General features: G+C 43.1%; 2 protein-coding genes across 2 annotated transcripts in view; both read left to right on the top strand.

Moving 5' to 3' along the window:
• Nucleotides 1-17191, top strand: part of LOC144688937 (TLE family member 5-like) — a 647395-nt gene that overhangs the window by 115355 nt on the left and 514849 nt on the right. The window lies entirely within an intron of this gene.
• Nucleotides 1-17191, top strand: part of LOC144688927 (guanine nucleotide-binding protein subunit alpha-14-like) — a 52138-nt gene that overhangs the window by 13069 nt on the left and 21878 nt on the right. The window contains exons 3-5 of the mRNA XM_078555963.1: nt 9009-9163; nt 12295-12423; nt 14629-14758. Coding sequence (XP_078412089.1) covers nt 9009-9163; nt 12295-12423; nt 14629-14758 — 414 coding nt within the window. The remainder of the gene's footprint in view (nt 1-9008; nt 9164-12294; nt 12424-14628; nt 14759-17191) is intronic.

Here is a 17191-nt window from a genome sequence, read left to right as displayed (position 1 = left end):
ACAAGCATGTAGCCTCACCTGGAGTCTATAAATAAAGTTTACTGCTTCTCACAAGAAACCCATCCTGCGCTCAAGTTTATTACAATTGTTTGTTTGTTTTATGCGAGGATGGTTCTGTCTATACTTCAACAGTTTCTATTTCATCTTCTGTATGAGTCCCTAAGAAATAAGGATGGCAGGGGATGAATTTCTAAGTTCAGTCTATTGACTGAGAGCCTAAACATCTTCTGTAAGAGCACCCTAAGAAATAAGAGTGGAAGGGGTGAATTTCGAAGTTAAAGCTACTGACTAGGAGCTTTGTCTGTCAGCCATACCTATCGAGAAACTGCAGGTGGAAGAATGTTGGCATGGTGCCACAATTATTAGAAATCGTTGTCAAAAGGTCAGCATTTTCTCTGTACATGTGTCTGGTTCGCTGAAGCTGTGAGCTTGGAAAATCAGCATCAACCTGTTGTCACTTTTGGAATTGCACAAGTGCTTAAAAACAAGGAAAGTCAATGGTGTATAAGGCCATTGATAGTCATTTTAGTGCCCCGTCTCTCAGAACCTTTTTGTTTAAGTGATACTTTGTACTGAGATTGGAAGATCTCAGGCTGCCTCACTTAATGAATGCTTACAGAAGGCTGACTGTTGCACAGGTAATGGCAACCACTTCTTGTTATCACCATTCCACAAGCAGCAAATGACAGATGAACAATTAATCTTTTTTTTTTTGCTGGTGTTGTTTGAAAGGGGAATGTTGGCCAGATACAAGAAGAACTCATTGCTGTTTTTCAAATAGTTACATGAGATTTTTAACATTCACCTGAAACAGGCAGACAGGAGCTCAGCTCATTAACGGTGCAATTGTCTGCAATTTTCCATTGCCCGTTGGTTGGCAGGTGGGCGAATCAGCCAGGCAGCCTTTACACTTTTCATCAAACCTCGTCCACAGGCTGGGTGAGCTTTCCGTGATGAAATAAAGTATAAATAAATTTCTGTGGACAGCATTTTCAGTCGCTAAATTTCCAGGTGATTTATTATGATGCATGGACACTTTCCTTCAGCTTCTCAAACCTTTAGTTTTGATTTTTCAGGTCTTCAGCTCCCCAAGGCAGCTTTCTGCCTTCAGTGAGCTTTCCCTCAGCGCCAGCCCACGCCCATGGCCGTTAATTGGCCAGCCAGCCTGAAATGGCGGTCGGTAGCCAATCACGGACCTGCCAATTGCGCCCGCCCACCGATCTAAAAATTCAGGCCATTGTGTTATCCAAAGGGCAGGACTGCCTCATTGTTGCGTCTGGTGCTCAGCCATTTGATTTACTGACGCTCCTGCCAATGGACTCCATCCACCCGCTCAGCCACCAGTGCACTATGGCTCCCGTATCTATAATCTGCAAGATACACAGCAGTACCCGCCAAGGTTACTTTGACAGTCCCTCACTCACCCTTAATCCCTCCACCAAGAAGGACAAGAGCACCTTGGGAACACCGTCAGCTCCATGGTTCCTTCGCTCAGTATCCTTACTGTTCTTTCATTGTGGTTGGGTCACTGCCCTGGGATTCTTCGCACGAAACCTTTGTGGGAACCCCCATCACCACAAGAGCTGCCGCAGTTTATGGAGAAGGCCCACCTGCACGTTGTCAGGGCAACTAGGTATGGGCAATATATGAGGCCTTCCCGGTAAGGCCCACATCTCAAAAACAATTTATTTTGAAAGCGCTGCTTTATGATTCATATGGGATGGGTTACATGTTAAAATATTGGAACGTTTTCCTGAATTTTGAAAAGAATGATGTACAGTGGAAGATTGGCCCTTCACTGCAGAATGTATCTATAAACAAGAGGTACTTGGAACGAGGAGGAAGATGAGGTCAGGGACTTTTGTGTCAACAGGCATTTTTGTTTCAATATTAATTTGCATGTGCAAAAAGGAACAGGATACTGACAGAAATATTACCTGTTTGGCTGAATGAAGCATTTGCTCAGACTAAATTATCTTCTTGCCAGACAATCTCAAGTGGGTAATCTCACACCATTAATCCTCTATTTGCTTTTGCCAGTAAAGTGTATTATTTCAGGTAGCCAGCATTTATCAGCTGTGACAACAAGCAACATGGAAAGGGAGATAGGGAAATATTTCATTTGGACCTTATTAATAATGCATTTCACTTACAAATTCTATACATCCACAGCCGCAGTAGGGCTATGTTCAAATATTACATCATACCAAGAGAATGGAAGCCGTTCTTGCTTCACTTCTGAAATTATTCCATCCTGTACGAAGGATTGTGATGGAGACCACATCAAGATAAAGTACTTAACATCTTGAAAGGTTATCAGTGCTCATTTGTTCTCTTCATAGTGAGACTAGACAGTGCTAAGTATATGTTTCATGGGTACTTACACCAGGCACCTGATATCTCCATTCAAAGAGCAAGAAATTACTTTAAAGAAAGGTCTTTGGCCTTTTCTTGTGTTTTCCATGCCCAAGGAGTGCAAAGTCAGTCTCAAGTAGCCCCAAACTTAGTGAGGCATAGTAAAGCTAGATGCAAAAGTAAAGTGCGCTCTACACGGCCCAACAATATGCTTCAAAAATAGAAACAAAATGTGCTGAAAATGCTGGACAGGTCAAGCAGAATCTGTGGAGAGAGAAACAGAGTTAACATTTCAGGTCAATGAGCTTTCATCTTGAAGTGGAAGAAGTTAGGGATGTAACAGAATTTCAGCAAGTACAGAGGAAGGAAAGGGGAATGGCGGGGGAAGAAGCAAAAGGGAAGGCCTGTTGGTAGGATGCACAGTGGGAGTGATTAAACAATAAAAGGGATGATGGTGAAAGGTGAAAAGGGTGGTGATGGGACAAGTAAAGAAACAAAAGATGAGTTGAGAGGCGTTGTAAATGGCAACAACACAACTGTTACCAGTAAGATGAAAGCAAAATACTGCGGATGCTGGAAATCTAGAACAAAAACAAAAATACCTGGAAAAACTCAGCAGGTCTGACAGCATCTGCGGAGAGGGAAACAGTTAACGTTTCGAGTCCATATGACCCTTCATCAGAACTAAGACGTATAGAAATGAGATGAGCTCTTTGTACTTTTGTCTATGACACCTTTGGCAGTCTCTTCTTGGCCTCCACCTATCACTGGCCCTCTATCGAGCTCTCTTGTCCCACCCCCTTCTACCAGCTTATATTTCATCTCATTTCTACATGTCTTAGCTCTGATGAAGTGTCATACGGACTCAAAACGTCAACTGTATCCCTCTCCACAGATGCTGTCAGGCCTGCTGAGTTTTTCCAGGTATTTTTGTTTTTGTTCAGCTGTCACCAGTGCCTGCTATTTAAAAAAAGGCATGAACAGTTCTCAGGTCCAGCTGGAGCAAAGCAATGCCTGCTGCAACAGTGTGGTATTTTCCATTCCAGCACACTAACTAATCTTGGGCCTATCTGAGTGACACTGCCAATTAATGCAAATTAGAGTTAGTTTCGTGCGTAGGCCCATAGCCCACCAAGAGCAGGATTGAGACTGTCGAAAGCCCCATAAGTCTCATAGCTAGGTGTCAGTAGAGACATTTATCCCATCAGTCTGGACTGGATTTGAACCTACTCTCGCTGGTGAAAAGCTTACTGCACCAACCAGTTCCCTAAACAAGGTGTTACTATAACTTGCATTTGTGTATCAGTTGTAAGATGGAAACATCTCAAAGCATTTCACAAGGTAGAGAGCAGCAGGGAAGGGATGGGTTTGGAGGAAGTCATTTACATGGTCAAAGAGGTGTTTTTCTTAGGAGGCTTTTGACCAGCAGGAAGAGTGGTAGGAAAGAAAAAATGATTTTAGAAGAGAACTGCAGAGGCCAAGTGTGTAGTATTTGTTAAACCAGTCTCTTTTGGAGCAGAGGGAGCAGGGATCAGGTGATAACTTGAATTCCAAGCATTGATGGGTACTGTGAGCTTTGCATAGCTGGTGAAATTCAAAGTGGGCAGAATAAGGCTGTTGTGAGCTTTGAAACTGAGGACCTTGAAGTTGATTTGTTAAGTTCAGGCAACCAGTGGAGTTTGGTAGTTGCTAGGGTGATAGGTTGTAGGGAAGAGGACAGAGAATGGGGAGTTGGGGCTTTGCAAAGGGTAGAGACAGGGATGGAAGTAAGGGAAGCATTTGATAAGTCAATGGGGTTTAGGATTTAGCTGCAGTGGTGGAAACTCTGGCTATAAGTAGGCATTGCTCTGAAGGGAGAAGAATGTGGTTTTGATGACAGACTGTCAGTGGAATGAAAGGTTCAACCAGGTTAAATAGGATGGTCAAATGTATCACCTAAACTATTGAAGAAATGGAGGTGAAATCCCTCCTACTGATAATTAGGCTGGAAAAAGCAGGAAATTTCCAGTTAGTAGACATACCAACCTTTACGACTGACAATAATGATAATAATTCCTTTTTGTCCATGTTACGTAAGGCACATTGCACCAGGAAACATTTCTCCATTAAAATTTTTGTAAACGTTTTGGTTAATTGTTGAAGAATGTAACTATTTAACCACAAATAGCTTCTGGTGGTTTTAGAAGCAAGAAGCTATTTATTAAAGTAGTAAACTATTAACAGGAAATTTCGATTGAGGAAAGAGAGCCCTTTAGTAATAATAGAGCTTTTTTTTGGTTGGAGCTCCCGTACCCGGTCTTTAACAAATCATTGCTTGCCTGCAAGCCAATGGCAACAAGACAAGAAGGAATTGCTTATGTGTCAAGTCAGCCAATGCTTGGAAAGGAATGATAATTTAAAGTGAGTTCCGACATCTTTTCTTTCAAAGTCTGTCCACTTTCACCTGTTCTTTTACCTCAGATTCCCAACATTCACAGATTTCCTTTTAGCTGAAACAAGTGATTACAGAACAGACATAGGGAAAAATTTTCCCCCCATCGGGGTTGGGGGGGGAGGTGCAGGAGCGGGTGCAGGCAGGCGTGTCTCCAATCGGTGCCCCAGATCGATTTTACGTGGGCGGAGCCAATTAAGGCTAAGTACTGCCTCAGGGAGATTGGCTCCAAATTTTAAAATGTTAAGGAGACGAAAACAAAATTTCCCTGACATGTCCCCTCATGTGACACTGTCACATGATTTGGGACACGTCCATCACTTTTTGTGAAAACTTTATTAAATATTTAAAAACCCCTCATGAAACCTCATCCCGCCCGTGGATGAGGTTTCACGCTTTTTCTGAAGCCCGCCAGGGCTCCCGGCCTGCCCGCCAACCCTAAGGTTGGACGGGCAGGTCCATTAACTATGTTAAGTACATTTTCAATGGCCTCAACAGGCCGTTGACAGGTCGGCGGGCGCGCAGCTGACTCAACTGCGCCCCCCCGCCGACCTGAAAATGGAAATGACGCGGGGAGACATCGGGAGTTCCGCCTGCCGTCATCCCGCGTCATTTTATGCGTCGGGCGAGCGGGCCCTGCACCGGAAGATCCTGCCCATAGCTTCTGAAGTGAGTGCTGCTCCCTGGCACAACTACATAGAGATAAGCTTCTCGGGGAGGGGACAGCGACAGAATCAGGTCCCTTTTCTATGATTATCTCATAGCTCAGCTATAGGGAGTAAACAATACCTGATATTCCAACTTGGAGCATTGTAAGGACATAAGATCACAAGAAATGTGAGTAGGATAGGCCTTTTGAGCCCTCAAGACTGCTCTGCCATTCATCGTGATCATTGCTGATCTTCTACCTCAACTCTCTTCCCACACCATCCCTCTCTCCCCTACTTCCCTTAGTATTCAAAAATTAGCAATTTCTATCTTGAAATGCTCAGCAATTGAGCAACCCCCTAGCGTAGAGAGTTCCAAAGATTCACGAGCCTTAAAGTGAAGAAATTTCTCCTCTTCTCAGTCCTAAATGGCAGACCTCTTATCCTGAGACTGTGATCTCTAGTTCTAGGCTTTCTTGCCAGCAGAAATATCCACCCAGTAGCAATCAAGTCCCTTAAGAATTTTTTATGTTTCAATGAGATCACCTCTCGGGAACATAGGCCTAGCCCACTCAATTTCTCCTCGTAGGACAATACCCTCTTCCCAGGAATCAACTTAGCTTTGCTTTTATTCATTCGTGGGATGTGACTGTTGCTGGCAAGGCCAGCATTTATTGCCCATCCCTAATTGCCCTTGAGAAGGTGGTGGTGAGCTGCCTTCTTGAACTGCTCCAGTCCATGTGGTGTAGAAACATCCATATTGTTGTTAGGGAGGATGTTCCAGGATTTTGATCCAGTGACAGTGAATCATCATTGCATTTTGTCCAAGGCAAGTTTATCTTTTCTTTTGTAAAGAGACTAAAACTGTACATTGCATAGTAGGTGGGGTCTCACCATGCCCTATTCAATTGCTGTAAGACTTCTTCACTCTTAGACTCCAATCCCTGTGTAATAGGCTAACATACCATTTGCTTTTCTAGTTGCTTGCTGAACCTGCATGTTAACTTTCTGTGACCCATGTACGATGACACCCAAGTCCCTTTTAACGCCAATATTTCTCAGTCTCTCACCTTTTAAAAAAAAGCTTTTTGTATTTTTCCTTTCAAAGTGGATAATTTCCCATATTATATTCATCTGCCATGTTCTTGCCCACTCACTTTACCTATCTAAGTCCCTTTGCATCCTCCTCACAGCTTACTCTCACCTTGTATTGTCAGAAAATTTGGATACTTGGGCCCCTAACTTAAGAATACATTGTAAATAGCTGAGAGGGTACCCTAGTTACAGCCTACTAAACCAAAAATGACCCATTTATTCACACTCTCTCTTTTCTGTCTGTTAACCACTCCTCATCCATGCTAATATAATGCTCCTAATCCCATAAACCGTAATTTTGTGTAATAACCTCTTGTTTGGTACCTTATCAGATGTTTTTTTGCAATCTGAATACACATCATCCACTGGTTTCCCTTTACCTACCCTGCCAGTTACAAATTCAAAAACGAACAGATTTGTCAAGCACTGTTTCCTGTTGATAAATCCATGTTGACTCTGCCTAATCATATTATGATTTTCTAAGTACTCTATAATCATTTGCCTATTAATAGATTCTAGTATATTTCCCCTACTAATGATGTTGGGTTAACTGGCCTATGGTTCCCTGTTTTCTCCATCCCTTCTTTTTTGAATAGTGGGGTTACATTTTCTACCTTTCAATCCATGGGAACTGTTCCAAAATCTAGGGAATTCTGGAGAATTAAAGCCAATGCATACTTAATCTCTGTATCTACCTCTTTTAAAGGGATTTAAGCTATCAGGTTCAGGGGATTTGTCAACTAGTTAGATATTCAATGCCAATAATTTTGGAAACATTTGCGTAATGGTAAGCCTGATTTCAATTAGCAATAATCATGCAAATCCACTGCTAATTACATTAACATTGTGTAAAAATATGCATGAATGGACTTAGCACACAAAACATACACATAGAACATTATATTTAGAATTGGAATTACGTTTCTAATTAGGGGAAAAGCGCACACAATATTAATCACGTACTGAACTTGCTAAACACAATTAACCACGTCTTTTTGTCAAGTAATTGAGACACCCACTCAAATTGTGTTTCACCATCTAGTTTGAGTTCAAAATTATTTTTGATAGACTCCATCAATGGCTGATTGATAACGTTACCATCGCTGAGGCAGGTTTGATTCCCGGTTAATGCTGAGTTAACGAAAATTAGCTAGAGCAATGACATGGGTGCCAAAGTTAGCCACCATATTGGGTTATTGAGGGGAAAATGACTATTGTACAGCAAACTTTGATGGAAGTGCACATGTTGATGTCAGTTGATGATTAGGTTGGGTTCAGTGTCCTCTGCATTCAAAGGCTCTCATGAAGCATGGCTTTGGGGTGAGAAGGTGGGGAGTAGCTGGTGCCCAAGCATTCCAGTGAGGGACCGTCCAGTAAGGGACTCTCAACTTCTGGAAAGGAAGGAGAGAAAATACCCCCCAGGTGAGGTGCCCCTCAGATCCTTACCACATGACAATTCAATACGTTGCTGCAAATGCTCTGTACTGTGCTGTCATCACAGCTAATTTCCAATCTGACTATCTTTGCAGCCTATATATGTGACACTGGCAACCGCATAAGATCACAAGATAAATACAGATGAGGAATGTAGGTGAATGAGGATGAGATTGTGGGTGAATGGGATTTATTTTTGGCCGAGTTGATGGGCAGGGAATAGCAGGTCTGCAGGCAGCACCTCAGAGTAAGCACGGTCATTTTCAGCTTTAGTGGGCCAGAGAGTGCTGGTCGTGGATTGGCCACCAGTTGTACACGCCACTTGATTTTACTTTCTAAGGAAGTGGATGTTGAAAGCTCCCCCATAGAATCATAAGCAGCTGTCAAAACCACGTCTAAAGGTGTCAGTGGAGGGGAAAAGGGGGAGCAGAATCATTTCAAGATTAGTGTTTAAGGGCAATGTTCAGATACTTTGTAATATTGGCATTTAGAGTCATCCATTGGCTGTTAGAATTTTTATTGTTAAATTGTCATTTTTGTAAAGTCAATCCCGCTGGCGCCTGTGTGTGATTTTACAAGTTAACATAGGAATTTGCCATTATGAATGTGGAAATAGAAATATAAAAGAGAAAAGCTGACAAGAAATGCTTCAGATGTGAGATTATTTATTTATTACTCATTGATGTCCTGCGATATAGTACACAGAGTGTCAAGAAAAATTGTAACCTTTGAATGAATCAGGAGATAATTGGACCAGGGTGCATGGGTGTAATTCAATCCCAATTTTAAAGTTATACATTCCATTCTTATTTTTATATTGGTGCACACTGTGTCAACATTTAAAATGGAAATGCTTATGTAAACTTGTCACTCAGTAATTACACCCTCCCTCCAGTAATGGTGCTGTACCACCTCCTTCTGGTTAACTCCTACAGTGGTAACCATTTAGAATTTGTCCAACATACTTCATAACAAGCTGGAGAACAAAAGTCAGGGAATCAAATCCATGCCACTTCTACCATTTATATTATTATTTAATTTAACAGGAAAATTCTCAGGTAATAAAGGAATTAGAAGTCTATAAAATCACTACTCTTGAAAGACTGCATGCGGATGCGATTAAAAGCTTATGGAATGATCCAGGAGTAAGGGCATGCTATGAACGGCGTCGGGAGTACCAGTTGCTTGACTCTACAAATTAGTAAGTCCTTACTATAATTTTTTTTTCCCTTTCAGATGTTCCCTCTGTGCACAGTTCAATTAGAATGAACAACGATGTCAGTCATTGCATTTTAATTCTGTCTGTGCTGCCTGTTTTGATAATTCAGGAATGTAGGAAATTTGCCTCAGGAATTCCAATATGTTTTTGTTTGATCTCAGCATCCAGCCACCTGCTTCTCCATCCCGTAATTCTCCAGATTCGATTATCTGACTTTTGTTGCTCGGCTTGTTATGAACTGTGTTCGACAAATTCTAACTGGTTACCACAGCAGGAGTTAACCAGAAGATGGTGGTACAGCACCATTACTGGAGGGAGGGTGTAATTACAGCGTGACAAGTTTACATAAGCATTTCCAATTTAAATGCCGACATAATGTGCCGAGTGGAATGTATAAGTTTAAAATTTGGACTCAATTGCGTCCATGCACTCTGGCCAATTATCTCCTGCCCTCTAACCATGATTCATTCAAAGATTATGATTACCGTTTGCCTCTTGAGCTGACATATGATTTAATGGTCTTACATTTCCATATATAGAGCCTTAGAATCATTTACAGCATATAAGGGGACCATTCGGTCCATGCGAGCTCTCTGTGGAGCAATCCAGCCAGTCCGACTCCTCCGCTCGGTCCCTGAAGCCCTGCAAGTTTATTGCCTTTGAGTGCCCATCCAACTTCCTTTTCCCCATTGATTGTTTCTGCTTTCACCAGCTTTGTGAGCAGTGAGCTCCAGATTATTTTACCACTCGCTGTATAAAAAAACATTTTTCCTCAACATTCCCCTACATCTCTTGCCCAAAGTGTTAAACCTGTGTCCCCTAATCCTTGTATAATCAGCTAATATCTATTAGCTTCTGTGTGAAATAGTTTTCTCTGAATTCCCTACTTGCTTCCCATTGAAATAACAGCTGGGATTTTCATCTCACTACTGCCCCCTCCTTAGGCAGAAACAGAATCATAGATACTTTGGAGTTGGCTGTCCACCTGTTCCAATGTTCGGCCCGGCCCTGATTTAGGCAGTCTGTGCTCCCTCAGGAACAGGCAGTGGCCTCATTAATACATTAAATAGGGTTCAAATGACACAGTTAAGACCCCTATAGAATTTTACTGTCAATCAGTGCTGTCACCTCTGTGTCCTGACAAACTATGGGTGTGGCAGGTTGGGCAGCAGCAGGGCTTCTGAAAGGGATTATAAACTACAGTCACACAAAGCTGGAGGCCGATGTGGCATTCACATTTCCTGCATTGCTTTAAGGATTTTTAAGCCGTAGAGACTTTCTCAAGATGAATTCCTTGCTGCTTTGCATACTCTTTGTATTCCCCATTAGTGCTTCGTTGACCTGCCCTATTTAGTCCCCACCTTTAAGGCGCTGATGCAGATTTGTGCCCCTCCCAAATGATGAACTGCCTATTTTTTTTTTATTATTCTTTCACAGGATGTGGACATCACTGGCTAGGCCAGCACTTATTGATGGAGATCAAATTGGCTGGGAAACTCAGAAATGTGGCTAATGTGGAGGCCCTGCTGAGTTTAACAGCACTCATTTGATCTCTTTCCCCAGGTTTCACAGCTGACGGCCAGTCAGAAAATGAAGCATTCCAAATCTGAGACACAATGTTGGGGACATTGTGTCTAATTTTAACCCCCTCACCCCTCCAAATAGGTGGAGGATGATCAGGGGGGTCAAATTTCCAAACTCTGAAATCTGTTACCAGTCTGTCTTGAATGTGCTGACTTCTGGTTTTAACAGAAGGATATTGGGGGAGTGGGAGTAATCTGTTCTCTGGAGGCTGGTGGCTGGCTAATTGTTGGGTGAGAAGGCCAGTGCTGAAAGGTGGGGCATGGGGAGGAGAGAGGAAGGGAGAGATCGTGTGGGGTAAGGGGACAAATCACCGATCCAGTGGGAGATCATGGGATGGGTGGAAGATTATCGGTTGGAGGATAGATTGGTCAGAGGGAGGTCACAGGATGAGGACTGGTGTGGGTTGAAGTGATTGAGGTGAAGGAATGTTAGCTTGGAGCTCTGGGGATGAAGGGAAAGTTCCAGTCCTGCTAACCCACAATAGTCCTAGAAAGACAAGTATCTGCTGGATCCGGTCCATCCTGCGTTCCTTCAATTGCCAAATCTCGAATCCAGGAAAACCCAGCTCGTGGAAACTTGATCTAATTGGCTGCTAAAATATGAGGCACATAGCATCATTAAGGCATTTAAATAATGGACCAGCCTCCAGAGAACAGATTACTCCCATTCCCCCAATATCCTTCTGTTAAAACCAGAAGTCAGCACATTCAAGACAGACTGGTAACGGATTTCAGAGTTTGGAAATTTTACCCCCTGTTCATCCTCCACCTATTTGGAGGGGTGAGGGGGTTAAAATTAGACACAATGTCCCCAACATTGTGTCTCAGATTTGGAATGCTTCATTTTCTAAGGGAGATTCCTACTCTCGCACTACCCTCAAGGAGTCTCGCCTTTAATTTTTGATGAATGCTTTCTTTAGAGGTGTTATCCTCACCCACTTTATAGGCTGCTTGTATCAAGAATTGGAGGTAGCCTAGCACTTTAAACTTTGGGAAGGGTGCAAGGCTGTCATCACCTATCACAACGTAGAGCTCTTAATGGCTCATGGAACCTTATAGTCTATTCCTGCTTCAATTTCCTATGTTCTTCGACACAGGGGGAACGTGAGGATGAACCTTTTTGCACAGTAAGTGGTAATGACCTGGAACTTGTGTTCTTGTGTGTTCTTCTGAACTCACTATCTACTGGATAGTGAAAGTGGAGATGATCAACGATTTCAAAAGGAAATTGGGTTTCACTTGAAGGAAATAAACTTGCAGGGCTATGGGGATAAAGCAGGAGGAAATGTGACTGACTAGATTGGTCTGCAATGAGCTAGCATGGATTGGATTGGCCAAATGGTCGCCTTCTGTGCTATAACATTTCTGCCACTGAATCTATGATACATCTTTCCTGTGATTTCCTTCATTGAACAATGGGTCCATTTTAATGTGTATTAATGCTCTAAGGTTGAGGACACAATGCTCCTGATACATTCTTTAAATCCTACTGGTGCCCTACTCACATTAGTCTGTTCATTTCTTTTGCAGTTACCTGACTGACATTGATCGAATTGCAGCTAGTGATTATATACCAACAGATCAAGACGTATTGAGGGTTCGAGTACCGACGACAGGCATTAATGAGTATTCATTTAATATGCATCGAGTATCCTTAAGGTATGCAGAATCCACTTTGTGGGAATGAAAAGAAAAGTCTAAACTCATTGGGAGTACATGTTCCTGGCTCAATAGCAAAAGGAGTTAGCAAAATAAACTCTTTAATTACCCTGATTTTTTTGTTAACAGTAGCGAACAGAGGAAAATATATCCTCTAGAGCGGGGCGGGGGGCAATGTTTCAACAGCTGGAAGCATGTACTGTGCGCCAGTGGAATTATATTTTAAATCTAATTTTCCAGAGTGTGCACTGGTAACTCCCACAGTAATTAAACTATGATTTACAAGGAAGCCTGATACCCAGCCCAGCGATGTAACTTTTAACATGCTTTATTTCCTGAAGGTTGTATTCCCTTTCACTTTCATTCCTATTCTTCCTCACTCATTCATGTATTCTCCTTGTCTCATTTCTCTTCTTCCCACCTTGTTATCCTATCTCTCTCTCTCTCACATACTGTCTCACTCACAATACTCACTTTTAACACATGTCATTCCATTCCTCACATTTCTTCTTTTACTGCCTCTCTGACTCAACCTCTCCCTGTCTCTCATTCCTTCTTTTCCTTTCTCATCCTCTTTCCTTCCTTTTCATCCTCTCATTTCCTCTTTTTTTCACATTTCCTGTCATTTATACGTTCATTGCACATGGGGAGCAGAAGGCATAAGAGAACCAGACTGTATAAGGATTCAGACAGGGCGTGGTAGGAGAATCTAGCACAAAGCAGGGTGTTGGCAAATGCTGGTAGCTGTTATTAACGTGAATAGAAAATAGTTTTCGAGTGAACAGTGGGATTGATGATCTCTGCTCTTTTCAAAGGTGTGAGACATTTTATAGCCCCGGTCACACTCTGGGCAGGAATACATTATAATCAATGAAGCAGATATGCTTCACATCAGTGAGGATGGTGCATTGCTGGAACTGAAAGGGTTAATAAGATCAAGAAGCTGGGGCCAAAGTCCATGATTTTCTGTCCATTAGTTTTGCAGGATGGAAAGTCAGAGCTGCTGGTCTGTGATTTTCCAACCTGTGCTTCCTGAGTGCACCAGGAGTTCCCCATCATGGAATCAGGCTTCATTGGCTGGTCCCGGACTATCTGTAACCCACATTAAACTTGCATTAAATTGGCTGTATTGGATTTATTTAACTGAATATTGGATAAGGTTCTACTAAGTCTGACTGGAGCCGCAAAGTTGAATTGAAGGAGCATTGAAGATAGGTAGAAATGTATCTTAGTTTTCGTTCTTAAAACAATAACTATCAGCATTTATAAAAACAAAAAGCTAAAAGCTACTGCGGATGCTGGAAATCCAAAACAAAAACAGAATTACCTGGAAAAACTCAGCAGGTCTGGCAGCATCGGCGGAGAAGAAATCAGTTAACGTTTCGAGCCTTCATGGCCCTTCGGCAGAACTGAAGCATAGTTAGAAGAAGGGAGAAATATAAATTGGTTTAAGGTTGGGGGGGGGGGCGGTTTGGTGGGGGGAGAGAGACACATTGAGGGTGTGGTGATTGTGGAGATGAGCAGATAATCAAAAGATGTCACAGACAAAAGGGTCAAAGAGGTGTTTTGTCTGAGAAAAGTGCTAATTAAGAATGGAGGACAGGATATTCAAAGTACAGCTCTAGTGGGGGTGGGGTGGAAAGGCTAACAAGGTTTTAGTTTTAGATTTAAAAATAATGGAAATAGGTGGGGAAAGAAGAATCTATATAAATTATTGAAAAAAAATAAATAAAAAATAAAGCGGGGGGTGGGGGGGGTGAAGAAACGAGGTGGGGATGGGGGGAGGGGGAGTTTAAGATCTAAAGTTGTTGAATTCAATATTCAGCCCGGAAGGCTGTAAAGTGCCTAGTCGGAAGATGAGGTGCTGTTCCTCCAGTTTGCGTTGGGCTTCACTGGAACAATGCAGCAAGCCAAGGACAGACATGTGGGCAAGAGAACAGGGTGGAGTGTTAAAATGGCAAGCGACAGGGAGGTTTGGGTCTTTCTTGCGGACAGACCGCAGGATTTGATATCAGCATTTGATAGCCAACAAAGCATTCTGCTGATTCCCGTTTAATCCTGGTATTTTTGCTTATGTTTTAAAGAGAATATTAACTTGCATGTTTCTTTTAAAATGATATTTAATGCTTTGATACATGTCGCCAATTGTTCTTCCTGATTGAATCAGTGGTCGTCAAGCTTTCTAAGTCCTTCTCTAACTCTTAGAATTGTGGATGTCGGAGGACAGAAGTCTGAACGGAGGAAATGGATCCACTGTTTTGAGAATGTTATATCAGTTATATTCCTGGCATCTCTCAGTGAATACGATCAAGTCCTGGAAGAGAGTGAGAATGAGGTAAGACTGATGACCTTTGACATTGGGAGTTCCTTCGTAAAGTCAACTGATCATAGACCTCCACTTCCCTATTGAGCTGTTGGGAATTAACATTGTTTGTAGTTCCAGTTGCCACTTAATATTTAGCTGTCTCACCTGTTTTTTTAACCCAGCCAGCTGAAGCAACTAGATGTTGAATGGCAGCTAGATGTTAAGTCACAGCAAACAATACCAAACACATCAGTATGGTGTGATTCAAATTCAAACAGTGTCAATTGATGTCTATCTTCTAATTACTACTGATTTATAATTTGTTGGCTTCCTATTTATCTTGCACATGCTCCTGCTAAAACAGATGCAGTTTCAGATTATGAGCTGAGATCAACATGATTGTATCTACCATGAGATTTTTATATCTTGCACACTTCTTATGCTACTGAAGTTGCAATGCATGGGGCATACTCTCCACTTGCCTGGCAGCTGCAATAACACTCAAGAAGTTTGACAACATCTAGGACACTCCCTCCATCACTGGTACATCATGGCTGCAGTGTGAGCTATCCATAAAATATGCTGCAGCATCTCACCAGGGCTTATACAGCAGCACCTCCCTACCTCACAACCTCCACCCCATAGAAGCACAAGGGCAGCAAGTGCATGGGAATACCAGGTTACACACTGTCTGACTTGGACGAATATCACCCGTTCCTTTGTTGTCTCTGGGTCAGAATTCTGGAACTTCTAACGTAACAGCACTGTGCACCACATGGACTACAGCAGTTCAAGAGGAATGTTCAAGAGGAACGTTCAGCACCACCTTCTCGAGAGCAACTAAACGTTGGCCTTGCTAATAATGCCCATATCCCGAGAATGCACTTTTAAACATAACTGTGGTGGCAGATAACAATGGGACTAAAGTATCATTCATAGGTCAATAAGCTATTCAATTTTTTATTTTATTCATTTACGGGATGTGGGCTTCGCTGGCTGGGCCAGCATTTATTGTCCATCACTAGTAGCCCTTGAGAAGGTGGTGGTGAGCTGCCTTCTTGAACCACTGCAGTCCATGTGGTGTAGGTACATCCACAGTGCTGTTAGGGAGGGAGTTCCAGGATTTTGACCCAGTGACAGTGAAGGAACGGTGATATATTTCCAAGTCAGAATGGTGAGTGGCTTGGAGGGGAATTTCCAGGTGGTGGCGTTCCCATCTACCTGCTGCCCTTGTCCTTCTAGATGGTAGTGGTCGTGGGTTTGGAATGTGCTGTCGAAGGACCCTTGGTGAATTCCTGCAATTCATCTTGTAGATGGTACACACACTGCTGCCACTGTGCCTCGGTGGTGGAGGGAGTGAATGTTTGTGGATGTGGTGCCAATCAAGCGGGCTGCAATAGCTACAACAGAAGTAGCAGATAAATATTTACAAGGGCTGTAAAAGATAGGCAGAGAGCTGGAACACTCTAAATGCAAAGGGAAAAAAAAAGCAAAAAAACTTAAGTATTAGCCATGAAGGGGGCTACTTAGCTCCATGGCCATGATGGTTAGTGTGTGGTTCAGAATAATACCAATGCTGCAGGGTTCAACCCTGACTTGGAGCCAGCCTCCTCGCCCTGCCCTATAGTAAAACCACGGCATTTGCCGTGCTTTGGTGACTCTCAAATAATCAAGGATGCTGCCTGATGCAGACGATTAGCTGGGATTGAGGACTGGAGACTGGAAGGATACAATGTGAGGGTGGAATTTTCTCCCCATTGGGTGGGCCGGTCAGGGGCGGATGCAGGCGGGCGCGGAGCTGATCGCCGCTCGCGATCGGTTGCGCGCCGCCATTTTACGCGGGCGGGCCAATTAAGGCCCACCCAGCGTGACATGCACCCGGAAGCACTCAGCACTACTTGTGCGGGCAGGAGGAAGAGGGAGAATCGGGGCCTGCACTCTTTCACACAAGCGCAAGCGCACGTAAGAGCGCAGAAATCTCCCTGAGGCACGGAGCTGCCTCAGGAAGATTAATTTCATTATGAAAAATTCGAAAAAAGGAAAAATAAAATTACTCAGACGTGTCCCCTCGTGTGACATTGTCACATGAACTGGGACATGTTTATGAATTTTCATAAAACAATTTACTAAATTAATAAACACTTCAAGAAACCTCATCCCGCCCGTGGATGAGGTTCCATGAAAAATGCGAAGGCCGCCTGGGCTCTTTGCCTGCCCCCCGCCCACCTTAAGGTTGGATGGGCAGCCCTGACAAGTATTTTAATTAGTTAATTAATGGCCTTAACAAGCCTTTGACAGTTTGGTGGGCACGCAGCCGACTCTGGTGTGCGCCCGCCGAACTGAAGATCGGAATGACGCGCGGTGACACCAGGATGCACGCCCGACATCACCATGTGTCGTTTTATGTGTTGGCGTGCAGGGCCCACCCCTGCACACCGAACAGAAGATTCTGGCCATGGAGTG

Source organism: Cetorhinus maximus, chromosome 13, assembly GCF_964194155.1.
Source record: "Cetorhinus maximus chromosome 13, sCetMax3.hap1.1, whole genome shotgun sequence".
NCBI lineage: Eukaryota > Metazoa > Chordata > Chondrichthyes > Lamniformes > Cetorhinidae > Cetorhinus > Cetorhinus maximus.
This window is presented reverse-complemented; position numbering and strand designations above follow the sequence as displayed.